Source organism: Colias eurytheme, chromosome 9 (assembly GCF_061535395.1).
Source record: "Colias eurytheme isolate Ceu_HAF_F1 chromosome 9, ilColEury1 Martin Lab GWU primary, whole genome shotgun sequence".
Taxonomy (NCBI): Eukaryota; Metazoa; Arthropoda; class Insecta; order Lepidoptera; family Pieridae; genus Colias; species Colias eurytheme.
Genome location: NC_142988.1, coordinates 2753963 through 2768338, shown reverse-complemented (window position 1 = coordinate 2768338; position 14376 = coordinate 2753963). Strand labels below are relative to the sequence as shown.

Genomic DNA, 14376 nt, shown 5'->3' with positions numbered 1-14376 from the left:
TAGTTTCTGCATCTTTAGTATTATACTTACTCCTCTTTGGTTTATAATCTCTCGATCATTAAAATTAAGAAATCACTTTTTTATCACTTCCCTCACGTGTGGTGCTTGTGATTCTTTTCCACAGTTATTTTCTATTAAATATCATCGTTGAATCAAATGATCAATGTTTATAATTATAAAAACTTTACAGTATTTTGTATTCTTTCAATTAAGTAGCCGAAGTAGCCTAAGTAAGTAGCATTTAAAAATGCTCCTTAGATGAGAATTTATTATAGAAAAAAAAATCCATCGTGTAGTGGGATTTCGGATTCGAACCCAATTTCTGAACGACCATTTGATTTCAATTTTCAAATCGGTGAGGTTATTTTTTTGACATTGAAGTTTGTCTCGTGATTATCATTGAGAAAGCGCGATGCACCTTTTTTTAAATTAAAAAATGTTTGAACACTCCGTTCGAGTACCAAGAAATTTTAAAATATCTGCAAATATTGTAAAGAAAGTAGCTACTGAAGGCGGCGGTGTAAAAAATTTATTGTACGATAGCAAGCTGCGACATTTCGTAAGTAAACTTTTTTATTTAAAATATCTGAAATATACAAGTTTATTAACTTAGAACACGTAATTACAGAGAACTAATGTTATATATGCGCTTATAACGGAAACTATTAAACATGCTGCTCATATAGACAAGCTCTTCGAAGCTACTGGCATTTTAGAAAAAGAACAGCGCTTAGATCCATGGCTAGCCCGAGTTTTAACTACAGAACTGTTGTTTGGCAAAAAGGAGTTGCCTGGGCTCAGCAAACCCGAGCAAACTATTCTGAGTTACAAAGAACAATTCGAGAAAATACCACTACAACTTGATGAAGTTAAATCTGAAGGTAATATTTCTTTTTTTCAGATCTAATTCTACTTATCAACAATGGCAGAGAGCACTGAAACGGGGCCCTTAATTCCGAAACAGACAAAGCAAGCGGTGTTTGTTTTGGCGAATTTATTTTTATATAGTGTTGCTATGTTTACCTTACCTTTTATCGCTTTCTTTGGAATGCGGCACATACTTACGGATTATTATCCAGTTGATCCATTTATAAGGACCGTCTGGTCAGTAGTGTCTGCTGTTGTTGTGGTAAATTTGATTATTTGCTTATATGCATATAAAGCATATCATGAAAAAGAATATGACGAGCATGGCAATGAAATTGATCAGCATTCATATCAGACGCCAATAACAAAAGAGACCGAGAAAAGTTCATTAAACTTAAAACAAGATTAACATGCAACATTCCAAAGAGTTGGTCCAGTATTACGCTAAGTTTGTAAATTGCTAGTGTATTTGTTACTCTTTAGCAATAATAAATATTTAAAAATAATCTTTGTTTTATTCATCTATAGTCCTTGCAGATAGAACATTGTCAATTCAATAATGAAGTATATCTTCTAGAACTTTCAATGCAACAATAACTTAATTGAACAATAAACTGTGATTATTACTTTAATCTTCACTGAAAAATATACACTATGAACTATTCAAAGCATTATCAAAAATTCCTTTTAAATACCATTTCATCTGACATATACTACACCTTCTAAACATACTAATTTAGCTCCTAAAAACCTTTCAGTTCGTAGACCTCGCTATGTAAGGATAAACACCAATCTCTTGACCACGTCAGATGCCATTAGAGCCTTCCAAGATGAGGGCTACAAGTTCATCAGATGTACATCAGGATCATACAATGATTACTTGCAACAGATACAGGGTTTATCGGAATATGATTTCACGCAGGACTATCATGTGAAAACAATGTTTGTTTTCCATCCTGGCTCCAAGTTCCATGATCATGATTTGTACTTGGAAAATAAAATTATACTGCAGGATAAGGTAAATTGTACTTTCTTTTCCATATTGCAATTATATGTATTTGAAATAAAATGCAGTAAAATAAGCTCTGAAAAGTCTTCATTTTTTAATATAATTTAATGACCAGATCAAACATAAAAGTACATCATATCTTCTGAGTTCTATCACTATTTAATGAAAAATAATTTTTAAAACAGGCATTGCTATTGTTATAATCAATAAAAAAATTATAAGTTTCCATATGTTTAATGTTCTCAAAAGCAAAATAAGTGAGATTGACATAAGTTAATTATTTGGGTCCTATTCTTTTAAAAAAAATGTTTACAAATTTACCTATGATCTATACGTCTATACTATTATTATAAAGAGGAATGGAATGGAAAAGAGGAATTATGTATGTATGTATGTATGGTTTTCATGCATAAACTACTGGACCGATTTCAATGAAATTTAGCACACATATAGAGGGTAACTTGGATTAACACATAGAGGATTGGAGGGTTTTATCCCGGAAATCGCACATACGCAGGTTTTTCTTTGAAAAGCGGGTGAAGCCGTGGGCGGAAAGCTAGTATTTCATATAATAAACATCTATTATGTTTTAGGCTACAGCTTTACCAGTGCAACTGCTTGCGCCTCCACCAGGCAGTGTAGTTTTGGATATGTGTGCGGCACCAGGCATGAAAACCACACAAGTCGCCGCTTTTATGAGGAATCAGGTATATTAATTGTTTTAAAAAATATTTCGGAACAAAATAATTAAAAAACTAAGGGAAAATGACTTTATCGTCAGAGTGTATTACATATTATGTGTATTCATTTATTAATTGTGAACCAAAACATAGATTTTACGTTGTCATTGTCTTGTTAAAGTATTGAAATAATTATCATTATTTTCTATGTTATAAAAAAATAATTTTTCAGGGAAAAGTATATGCTGTTGAAAGAAATGAAAACAGATATCAAACGCTCTGTGATTTTGTTGAAAAGACCGAATCTAAATGCGTAACCACAATGCACAGAGATGCATTGGAAATCAAAAAGGGGGAGTGTGATGATGTAGAATATATTATTTTGGACCCAAGTTGTTCTGGATCAGGTAATAATTAAATTCATTTTCTATCTTCCATATATTATGTACTTACCGAGTCCTAAAATTTTCTAAAGCTTCGCTTTTAAACATTTGAATTGGGATATTTGGAATAGCTGTCACACAAAAATATTATCTTACTAAATTAATCAAGAATGAAACTATATTATGAAGAAAAACATATTGGTAAGTATATTAAATTCTATAAAGTTAATTCATTAGTCTTCATTAATAGTAATAGCTAATTAGACGCTCTTAATCATAATAGTTTATCACATTAATAGCAATAATTTAATTATTACTTTTAGAACAATACATTTATTCAAGTCAATTTAAAAACAGGTATGCAACTCTCAGTACACAACTACGTGGAAGACGTTAGACTCGCTCGTCTAACATCCCTACAAGAGAAATTCCTAAAACACGCTATGAATTCGTTTCCGAAAGCCAAAAAAATTGTTTACAGTACATGTTCCATATTCCCAGAAGAAAATGAAAGAGTTATATCAAATGTTGTTAAATCTTCTCGTGCTAAATGGAAAGTTCTAAATGTTAAAGATCTGTTGAAGGAACAATGGAATAATTATGGTTCAGGAATGTATGGTGAAATGGGAACACGGTGTTTATATGCACGACCAGAATCGGATATAACTACGGGATTCTTTTTAGCAGTGCTAGAAAGAGATCCTAAACAAGTGGATAATACAGAAAGCAATGAAGCGGTAGATGAAGAACTTGCTCAGAAAAGAGAGAAAAGGAATAAAAAACAGACAAATGAAGAAACAACACCAGAAGCGGAAAATAACGAACAAGATGGTGATGAAAATTCCGAAAATCAAAAGAAAAAGAAGAAAAAATCAAAGCATAAAAAAGATATAACAATAGCAGAAGAAGCAGAAACCACCGTTGTTAATGAATCGAGTGAGGATATAAAATGTAAGAACCAAGCAGTTGAAGCAAGTTCTGAAAATGGAGTAGATTGTATTGAAGTAAATACTGAAACAGATAGGGTAAAACAAAAGAAGAAGAAGAAGAAAAAACGAAAAGATTTGAGCGAAGTTTCTGAAAATCATGAAATTAATTCGAATAATGATGAAGTGGTTGGCACAGAGGTTAATTCGGATGAAACTGAATTACCCAAAAAGAAAAAGAAAAAAAGTAAACATAAAGAATTGATAGAAAATGTTGTACAAGAACAAACTCAAGAAGATATTCATAAAGACGTTGAAACAGAAACATCAACAAAGAAGAGAAAAAAGTTAAAACATTCTCTCGAAGAGGTTCCGGAGAATGATGAGGTTGAACCAGTTAAGAAAAAAAAGAAAAAGCATAGCAAAGAGTAGCATTTAGCTACCGTATTTTGTATGTTTTTTAATAAATTTTTATTGACTATTGTCATTTGTTTTCATTTTCCTTAATTATTGTAGATCTGGCTTAATTTAAGTACGCTTAAAGTATGCTAGAAAATATTTACAAAAATAAAATAGGCGTGATGCGTTTCATACGTGAATGCATTAGTTAGAATGTTTGGATGAAGAGATGTATGGACTTTTGGTATTCACAAGACATATCAACAAGTCATCTATCAGATAAGCCACAGAGATAAGCACATAGGCTACTTTCGACCCAGGTACTACCCGGCTAGGTCGCGAAAGAATTCTAACAAATACCCGCGGCCCCATCATTAAAGCGGCTCGACGGAACACAGTGGGGTTTTAGTCGGTAAGAATCCGACATAACCCACGGCTCCTTCCCCGGGGGCCGTGTATCTTTGGAAGATTTCCCCACTATAAAAAAAAAGGTACTACCCGGAGAAAAGCCGCGTGTTATTGTTAGTTTGATAATAAATAAATTTCGATTAGACACAGATTACATATTTACTTTCAAAATTAGTAGTTATCTAATTATTATTAAACATACTCGAAAAAATTATTAATTTTGTGAATACGCATCGTCGTGGACAAACCAAAAACAATATTAACTAATCTTGTGAAATTAATATTTGTCTAGCAAACCACTTGTCGTACATACAAGAAATATTTATAAACTAGCTTTCCGCCCGCGGCTTCGCCCGCGCAGTCAATGAAAAACCCGCATAGCTCCCATTCCCGTGGGATTACTGGGATAAAACCTATCCTATGTCCCGGGGTAAAAAGTAGCCTGTCCTTTCTCGGGTATCAAAATATCTCTATACCAAATTTCATGCAAATTGGTTCAGTCACGGACATATATCAAGATAGACTAAGCGAGTGTATGTACTTCCCGTGTCCAAACTACGATTATGAAACTTACTTGACGCTGGCCTACACTCAGTCCGCGCTTGCAGTTCGCCAAGGAAAGACGTGAAGCTGAATAAAGTAAAATGCCGAATTACGCCGTTATAAACTGTAGAAACTCCACAGCTGTGAGTGGCCGAGTTAGCAGAGATGTTTCCTTCCACCGGTAAGTAATTTTCTAATCAGAATATGCACTATTTATTTTAAAATCAAATAAAGAATATCTGTGGAAAACGATCGTGACAAACACGGATACCAAATCATACGAAATGATTCGGAATACATTGCGGCTTTTACTTGGCACGGTAAAGATCGCGTCGTATGATAACAAGCAATGAATAGCGTCTTCTCATTTTTCTGTTCTCATTTTTCTGTCCAATTTTGTGGTTAGTGATGTTCATTTGATGCAACAGTTCTCGATTCTAATCGATTTTATAATCGAACAGATAAATGATAATTTGAAGGAGCAATTTTTCAGAAAAAGAGGCATAGATTTTTTTTGTCATTTAATACGACTTGACCTAGAACTTTTAAGTATTTTAATACAAAGGTACTAAAAATAAATATTATGACATGGACGCCATTAGTTAAAGTGTCATCTTGGGAGTTTTTTAAGAAAACTCCTTATTGCTTAGACTATGTTTGTTTTTTCAGTTTTCCAAGTAACCCGAACATAAAAGGAAAATGGATCGATGCAACGGGACATAAAGATTGATTGATTGACAGTTTCATTACTTTCTTTCGATGGCCTCTCTAGTACGTAGTACATGGTAACTCAATGGGCATATGTAAGAAAAAGCTAAAACACATTAGTTTACTTGTTAGAATATTAAAAGGTTTATAACTTTATTTTATCATCCCTCTGTCTATGGTAATTATCATTTTTCTGTCTTGAATCGATTTAGTAATCGATTACGATTCATTTATTTGACTACCTCTTAGACATAGATCTAGTTTGATCTGATTTCTTTCGATTTACTTCGATGGGATAGGACGATACTAGAATCGCCGCGCGAGTGGCGGCCTAATCGATTTAGCGTAAAATGAAATTAACATCACTAAAAAGCGCTCGTGACGTCATAACGCGTCAAGGTCAGTACAAAAAATATGACACGCTTGGTTTTCATACAGATCGCGGTACTTGCGTTGTCTACTTATATATACATGTCTGTGGGTTCAGTAGTTAAGGCGTGATTGAGTAACAGACAGACAGACAGAGTTACTTTCGCATTTATAATATTAGTATGGATTTGTACCTACATATTGTACTAAGTAACGCATATTTATATAAAATACGTTTACGATTGATAAATTGGCTATAACCGTTGCATTGCACGCCAGACCGTCACGAACTGTGTCGTGCGTCCTTATTTTCAACACCCACTCTTACAAAAAATATGTAGGTACTTTTCCTATAAATGACTCAAAGAAATGCATATATAATAAGTGGGTACCATGTAGGTACTCCACTTTTTCATTGTGCCTGAAAGTCTAGTCTAGATGTATTATTATGTAGTATATAATTATCATGAATGAGTGAATGGGGTCAAACTACAAAAACGACCGTTTTGACGATTGTAGCACAAGTGTGTTTTCCTTTTTAGGGAAAAAGCAAGAAATCCCTGATACCCTGACATACCTAGTAGCTATTAATATACCTAACGTGGATGACAAAATATTTTTCTCGTCCGTTATATTTATATTTAACTAGCTTTCCACCCGCGGCTTCGCCCGCGTTTTCAAAGAAAAACCCGCATAGTTCCCGTTCCCATGGGATTTCCGGGATAAAACCTGTCCTATGTGTTAATCCAAGTTACCCTCTATATGTGCGCTAAATTTCATAGTAGCTAATCGGTTCAGTAGTATTTGCATGAAAGAGTAACAAACATATATACACATACACATCCATCCTCACAAACTTTCGCATTTATAATATTAGTAGGATTTAGCTTACACATTATAGCACTTATCGCATTACAACTGTCTACAACACCACATGAAACGTAGTTACCTAGAACAAAAAATGAATTTATGTATTGAGTACTAAGGTACTATAACAGTAACGACTACATGGATTTCATTATTCCATTTACACACCAATCGTGACGTGTTGCTATTTGGGTTAATGTGTCCTTCAAATGTTACAATTTTACTGATATCTTGTAGCCTTGGGCTAAATAGTGCGTAAAAGCAATTGAGATAATATTTATAAGTTTATTTAGATGGCCTTTCATAAGCTCAATTCCCTCGCTCTTGTACCAAATATTTCCTTCGGCATTAGAAGAGCTATTACGTTATAGGATTACCATCTGAAAGTCAAAACTTTTCGAAAACGTAAGTTTCTTAATTACAACAGAACAACACAAAATTTTCCTTGCTTCTAGAAATAAAACATACATTTATGAAATAAAATATTAGTTATATAAATATTTAAATATTATCACCCTTACCAATTCAATACCTAAATTCGTTATTTCACGTAGTGTTATTTCTAAGTTTAGTTTATTTAGACGATAAAAATGTCGTCTACGTAGCCGTAAAACAATAAAATTGACTTATTTTCTTTAACGAAATCTTTTACTAACACGATCGAATCGAAGCAATTAGTAAATCACCATAAATTTGGTTCAAAGAATTTAAGTAGGTTTCAATAACTTTGGAATACAAAATCATTTAAAGATTATAAATAAAGTGTTTTATACATACCTACACAAGCGGTCCGCCCCGGCTTCGCCCGTGGTACATATTTACGTTTTCCGGGATAAAATATAGCCTATACGGATTCGGAAGAATCCCTCTAACTCTAAGAGCTAGCGCGCACGAGCAACTTTGTCTCCGCAACTATTTTGTCTCCGCAACTATTTTGTCTCTCCCACCTATGGCTAGTATGAAAGTGCGCGCACGTAGCGACGCAACTCCCCATACAATTTATGGGAGAGACAAAATAGTTGCGGAGACAAAGTTGCTCGTGCGCGCTAGCTCTTAAGTAATGGTAAAAGAAATTTTGAAATCGGTCTAGTAGTTTTTCAGCCTATTCAATACAAATATACAGGGATGAATCATTGGATGATTACGTTGCCTAGCAACGCTGTTTTTCTCGGCCTAGGGCGTACCATCATTTGGGCGGCGCCTACATTTGATCTAGTTTCAGCCAATCACAAGCGGAAACACTCTATTATGACAGTCCTGTCACTCAAATAATCATATAGTATGATACTTTTAAAGGCAAAATAAATCATGTGTCTTTACAATAGAGTAGAATTTCGCTTGATAGCTCTTGTTTAATGAGCTTCCGTTATTGAACTGACGACCGAGTGGCGGCACTCCCAATGAATGGTGTAGGTATTTATTTTTATAGGTTCTATTTTTCAACAATATAGATATTTAATAGTTTATAAATATTTCAAAGTAGGAAATATGAATCAAATAGCATAAAATAATAAATATAATGTTTATAAGAGTGCTACGATATTCGTAGCACTGTGCTACGACGCAGTTTCTTACGTCCTTAAAGATGATTTAAGTTTAATTGACATTTTAATTTTTAATTAAATCGAATAAATAGGTTAAAGATTTTATTTCTTTTGCATAAATTACCGACACAGTGTATGAAAAACAGTAATAATTGAAAGCAAGGTATAATTTATATAATAATGACTGTTGAATGTGGGTATAAAATCTAGAAATATAATTTATGCTATACTCATGCTCTACTTTATTTAATTACAGTCGCTAACTGTAACCTGAAATTATATGGACTATAATTATTCATTTCCTAAGGAAAGACATTTTTTTTTCATGAATGACCATCACTACATAGTATAAAACAAAGTCGCTTTCTCTGTCCATATATTCTTCTGTATGCTTAAATTTTTTAAACTACGCAACGGATTTTGATGCGGTTTTTTTTTTCAAACAGTGATTCTAGAAGAGGATTTTAGTATATCATCTATTAGGTTTAGACAAATTGGGAGATGCCGCGGACGGGCGGTTATGCTAGTTTATGATAATTCTGGAAGATCGAGTAAGGCTCGAGTTGTCATTGCTACAATGTTAGTGCCTTTATGTATCACATAATTACCTGAAAAGTTTTGAAACAACAAGTAACTTTGTATTGTTTTAAAAAATAGCGTAAAAAATATTTCATAATTTATGTAAATTCATGACGCAATTTACATAAGCGATTGTGAAAATGCTTACACGTCGAGTATGAAATATTTATCAAGGAATTTAACATCATTACCGCAGAAAATAACATATAATTGCAGTTTAGTGTGCTTACAGTACTTAACTCGAGTAAATTCGTGAAATTCTAAATCCCTGTTTGCCGTGAATCGTTTTGAGGTTAGGACACACGTGGCATCGTTAAGTATTACAGTACGCATTTTTTAAATTTAAATTCAAAACAGAAGTTTATTATAATTTACCTTTAGTACATAGTTTTCAAAAGGAGTAATTCTGAAAGGATGCTTATAAAGTTGCTGAGTATTATTTAAGAGCAAAACTTATCTAATAATATAATATGGAAGACTTATTTTTCAGTAATGTTGTTGGTGGATGTTTACAAAAATATTTTAGTGGCGTGTGTCCCTTACCTTTATCAGATAGGTTAATTTCCTCATTTGATTTTATTACCTGATAAATTACTTTAAAAGTGTGACTAAATCAAATAAGAACAATCCTGTTGTAGGTAATATCAATCCTCCTTCCTTGTTTTTAACGTCTCTCTATTTTAAAGTAAGTGTCTTAATCGTTATTGTTGTAGGTTGAAATCGAAAAAATATTCTAAATTAACTTTATAACCGTAATAAAACAAATATCCATTTATAAGCCTGTAGCCTGTAGGCACAGAAACTTCTAGAAACAATATATATGATTGTTTTGCCAAGTCATTCGCGTGTTTCATATCGATATTGAGCTCGCATTCGTCTCAATTAAGCAGCTTATTATATTGAAATAATGTTCATTCGAACACTATTTGCTCTAAGTTCAATTATTTTGATTATTTGATTAATGATTCGTATTTCATATATCTGAAAATGGCCAAATATGTAATGTTAAGTATTGTTTATTAACAACAAGATAACAATTTAAATTAACGTCTAAAATTCCATTATATTATCATATTCACATACTAAAATTGCAAGCTCAACACGGCACCCTATTTAGGTTATTGATTATTATGTCCTGTTTATTGTAGCCTACGTCAGGTGAAAAGTTCCTGAAAGCTCACGTAAGCTGAAATATATCTTGGCTTATGTTGGAAGGGCTATTTTGACCTATATTGAATAATAATTGGGGAGAGCGGGGATGAAAGTCACATTTTTAACTTTTTTTATGTAACTTCCAAAATACGTTGTTTAGGAATGATATTTGTATACCAAAAGATAGTGTAATTATTCTGTTACAAAATAAATAAACGTATTTTTGTGTAATATTATCAGTTGTAGAAATATTTTGTATTTTCACTCTAAAGAAAAATGTGACTTATAACCCCGGGTCAGGCATGGTTGTCACAATGCCTAGGGTAGGTAGTCACGTACTAAATAACAGGCAATTTATAAATAGAAAGTCACACTTTGGTCTTATAATTTTACGGAATAATTTTTAATTAAGAACTCTTAACCAAATGAAACCGTGTCTACGGTCTTTATTTCAGTCTGAATATTAATCAATCACAATTTTAGCAAACAATAATAATCGTGAGTCAATATAGAGTCATCAAGGACAGATGGACTTCCAGCAGGTTTGTTAGGGTTATTTTCCGGTGTTGATTGAAAATTTACGGCTAAAACAAACAACCTCAAAACGCAATTAAAGTCATCTCGCATACAGGGGGCTGGTTGATAGGTGACAACCAGCCCCCGAAAATTTGTGACAACGAGCCCCATAACACGTTTTATGAAAATAAAATTGAAAATAAATTCCGATCAATGAATATCTAAAAAACTATACTACGATATTATAAAACACATTTCATCATCATCAAATGAACTGAAAGATTATTACTGTAAAACAAGAACGTATAATTATGAGGTTCGACACAGCAGCACAAAAATTTACTTTTGCTGTGCGAAAACAATAAACACGTGTGAGGCCCTCACGGCAGATCGGAGCGGTCTGACGCGAAGTTGGGACAGCGTTTTCACTGTATCGCTCTTGCCACGCTGTTCAACAGACTTATTCGATAGTTCAGTTTTGTGTTAAGACCGCTGTGACAAACAACCCGTGAGACAACCAAACCCGGTCTCCCTACGCACAAATTCAAATTACAACGATAGGTATAGGTATAAATATATATGTAAATCAAAACTACTACTAATTTCGCTATTCTTATCTTACATATTTACTTAATTTTCAAATCTATAAAACACTTAAATCACCAACAATAAGTGTTTTAAAAGAAAGCTCTATAAAACATGATAAAAAGTTAACTTTGCTCGGTATAGAGAATAAAAAAAAATTAAAGACGAATATGTATTTATAAAAATTAATTTACGGAAACATGAATTGATAAGTCCTCTGTATGGATGGTTATTTACTCACAAAAATAACACTGAAAATTTATCTTGACTTTCACCGTTTTACAAAACATCCGCTTTCGGCCATAATTCAGTACGGAAATGGCTATTAACCAATTATAGTCTTTATAAACATCGCAAGGAACGAAAAACTTTAAGTTTCTGTTGAGGCCTGTAGCGCTAGGTGTAAAGTGTGCGTTAGGTTAGCGAGACTACATCCTGGCCAAATGGAAGTTAAATACAAAGAAGACTCACAAATGTACAATATTTTTTATTAAATTCAGTATATTCACTTTATTCTAATGAAAAAATGCAAAGTGGCTTGCTTTGTAGGGCAACTCCATCGTACGATCTTTTACTTTATCTTTATAATTACGAATATTTATAAAGCACATGCAATGCTATAACATAAAACATTAATTGCATTTTAATACGCTAACAATTTCAAAGCATAACCATTTCGTGTTACCACAACGCACACGGGTGCGCTGGCCTGACCACCCCGCCATACCGCGTACAATGGCGAACGGTCACTCGAACGGTCTCTCAAAACATAACCGGTCGACTACCGTTCCATTATAATTACCCATTTGCATATACTTCACTCAAGAATAAACAACTTATAAACATTTTCAATTAACAGACAGTGAATACTTTTATGTGTCATTTATTTTCCCGCGCTTTTCTGTCAGCGTACAGATTAAAAATTGTTTATTCCGCGTAGAATGAATCGTGCGTAGGAACTTTAAAGCAATGTTTTAATTGTGTTTTATATTTTTTTAAATATCGACATGGCATCAGAAGAGCCTGCTGCTGCAACTGTGGTAAGTGCCTATATTTTTAAACTAAGAAAATAATAATAAATAGATATTTAAAAAAAATATATAGGTCAAACCTTTTAGTTTAATTTCTTGTGCTTGTATTCTTCTTCTACTTGAAGTAAAAAATAATAACCAGTTTTAAAATATTAGTATTTAATCAACAATGCTAATTTTTGCTTTGCTTTCATTCAGAAATCCAAGAATGCAGGTTATAACACAGCCAATTAAGTACAAATATTTTCTCCTTAATCATTACTCATTAATCTCAATAATTTTTAAAGTACAGGTAACAGTTATTACATTAAATACTCAGATATACATTGGAGTGTTAATTATTCCAAATTTATTTGCAAAAGTAAAGAATATTTTTTCATTTCATTTCATTTCATATTTTAATTGCTTACTCTATAGAACAATAAAATGTATTTCATGAATGAATCATATTATTATTACAGTATTTCTTATAACTCGAAGTCCGCTCGAACCCTCGTGGTCATGCTTAAAGTTACTTAGTCACGCAGTAAGCCTACAACTAGTTAAAGTTATCAAAAAGATCTATTGATTACTTGACGTTAGGTTAACTTGAAAAATTGCAGTGCTGACCTAATATTAACATAATTGGACATAATTTTACATTTATAAATGTCTAAGTTTCTTACTCACGAATCTTGTATAATTAAATACAATTTGTACTGTATACGTATTTCAGTTCGACACGTGTTACTACATATAATATAAAAACTTTGAAAACTGAAGGTCATGCTAGAATTAAATAGCATGAATGAGCCTATCTATTTCATGCGTAGTCGATGGAGTAACCGCAACGTCACTGACCACTCATTGCCCAGTCGACCGCTGAATTTTCGCGCGTAATGTCGCGTCGTCTGCAAAACAAACCGCGTCCAAAACCACGCACTCGTTCGCAGGTCGCTGAGCCGCCTCCAGTGGACCCCGTACCCCAGGAACAAGACCAGCAGGCAGCTTCTGACGATGAAAAGGAATCAGAATGGCGCGCATCACGTCCGGCGTCTCCACCGCAAAGAACAGATGATATATCTGAAGGTTCCGAAGCCACTGTACGACCAGTTAGACCGGAACCGGTCAGCCGATACGCAAATCTCAATTACTGGAAGGCCAGACGGGTGACTTTCTATCGGAATGGGGATCCGTTTCATCCCGGCGTAGAATTCCGATTCAAGCCGGGTAGAGACTTGGTGTCCATGGACGCGTTGCTAGATAGATTGTCAGAGAGACTGGAGCTTCCACGTGGTGCAAGATTCATCTTTGGGATGGACGGTGATCGGAAATATAGACTGGAGGAGTTAGAAGACGGGGCGTCCTACGTCGTGTCGTCGTACAAGACGTTCAAAGTAAGTATTTCATATCTGACCTCGTTTTATTTTCTTGGTAATCTTATATATAAAAATGAATCGCAAAATGTGTTGGTAAGCGCATAACTCGAGAACGACTGAACCGATTTCGATAATTCTTTTTTTATTATATTCCTTGAAGTACGAGGATGGTTTTTATGTAGAGAAAACGTAAATATGTACCACGGGCGAAGCCGGGGCGGACCGCTAGTAGGTTATAAATTAAAGGTAAGTTGAAATAATTAGTCATGAGCACATGTGCCGTGCGTGACCCGTGCCAAAAGAAGTATATAAGTTAACGTGGCGCGATACGATCACACCATTTGCTTTACTTCTAATTTTTTAATAACACGCAGTAAATAATGCCACGTCCTGTCTCATTTGTTTCTACTTAATTTTTGTATTTTATAGCCAAATTATAAGCCTTGAGTTTT

At 33.6% G+C, this 14376-nt stretch overlaps 2 protein-coding genes across 2 annotated transcripts in view; both read left to right on the top strand.

Moving 5' to 3' along the window:
- The first annotated feature begins 357 nt into the window (after window positions 1-357).
- Window positions 358-4348, top strand: Nsun5 (Nop2/Sun-like domain containing protein 5). The gene is made up of 6 exons (XM_090105113.1): window positions 358-559; window positions 629-881; window positions 1626-1885; window positions 2470-2583; window positions 2789-2963; window positions 3297-4348. The coding sequence occupies exons 1-6, from the start codon at window positions 437-439 to the stop codon at window positions 4295-4297; spliced, it is 1926 nt and encodes a 641-aa protein (XP_089961239.1). The 5' UTR covers window positions 358-436; the 3' UTR covers window positions 4298-4348.
- A 9096-nt stretch (window positions 4349-13444) lies between these two features.
- Window positions 13445-14376, top strand: part of DCX-EMAP (Doublecortin-domain-containing echinoderm-microtubule-associated protein) — a 32421-nt gene continuing 31489 nt past the window's right edge. The window contains exon 1 of the mRNA XM_090105577.1: window positions 13445-13942. Coding sequence (XP_089961703.1) covers window positions 13445-13942 — 498 coding nt within the window. The remainder of the gene's footprint in view (window positions 13943-14376) is intronic.

Coding starts and splice junctions, on each gene's coding strand:
- Nsun5 (XM_090105113.1), top strand. CDS start 437: ATGTTTGAACACTCCGTTCGAGTACCAAGAAATTTTAAAATATCTGCA. Junction 1,886..2,469: donor AAATTATACTGCAGGATAAG/GTAAATTGTACT, acceptor ATTATGTTTTAG/GCTACAGCTTTACCAGTGCA. Junction 2,964..3,296: donor CCCAAGTTGTTCTGGATCAG/GTAATAATTAAA, acceptor ATTTAAAAACAG/GTATGCAACTCTCAGTACAC.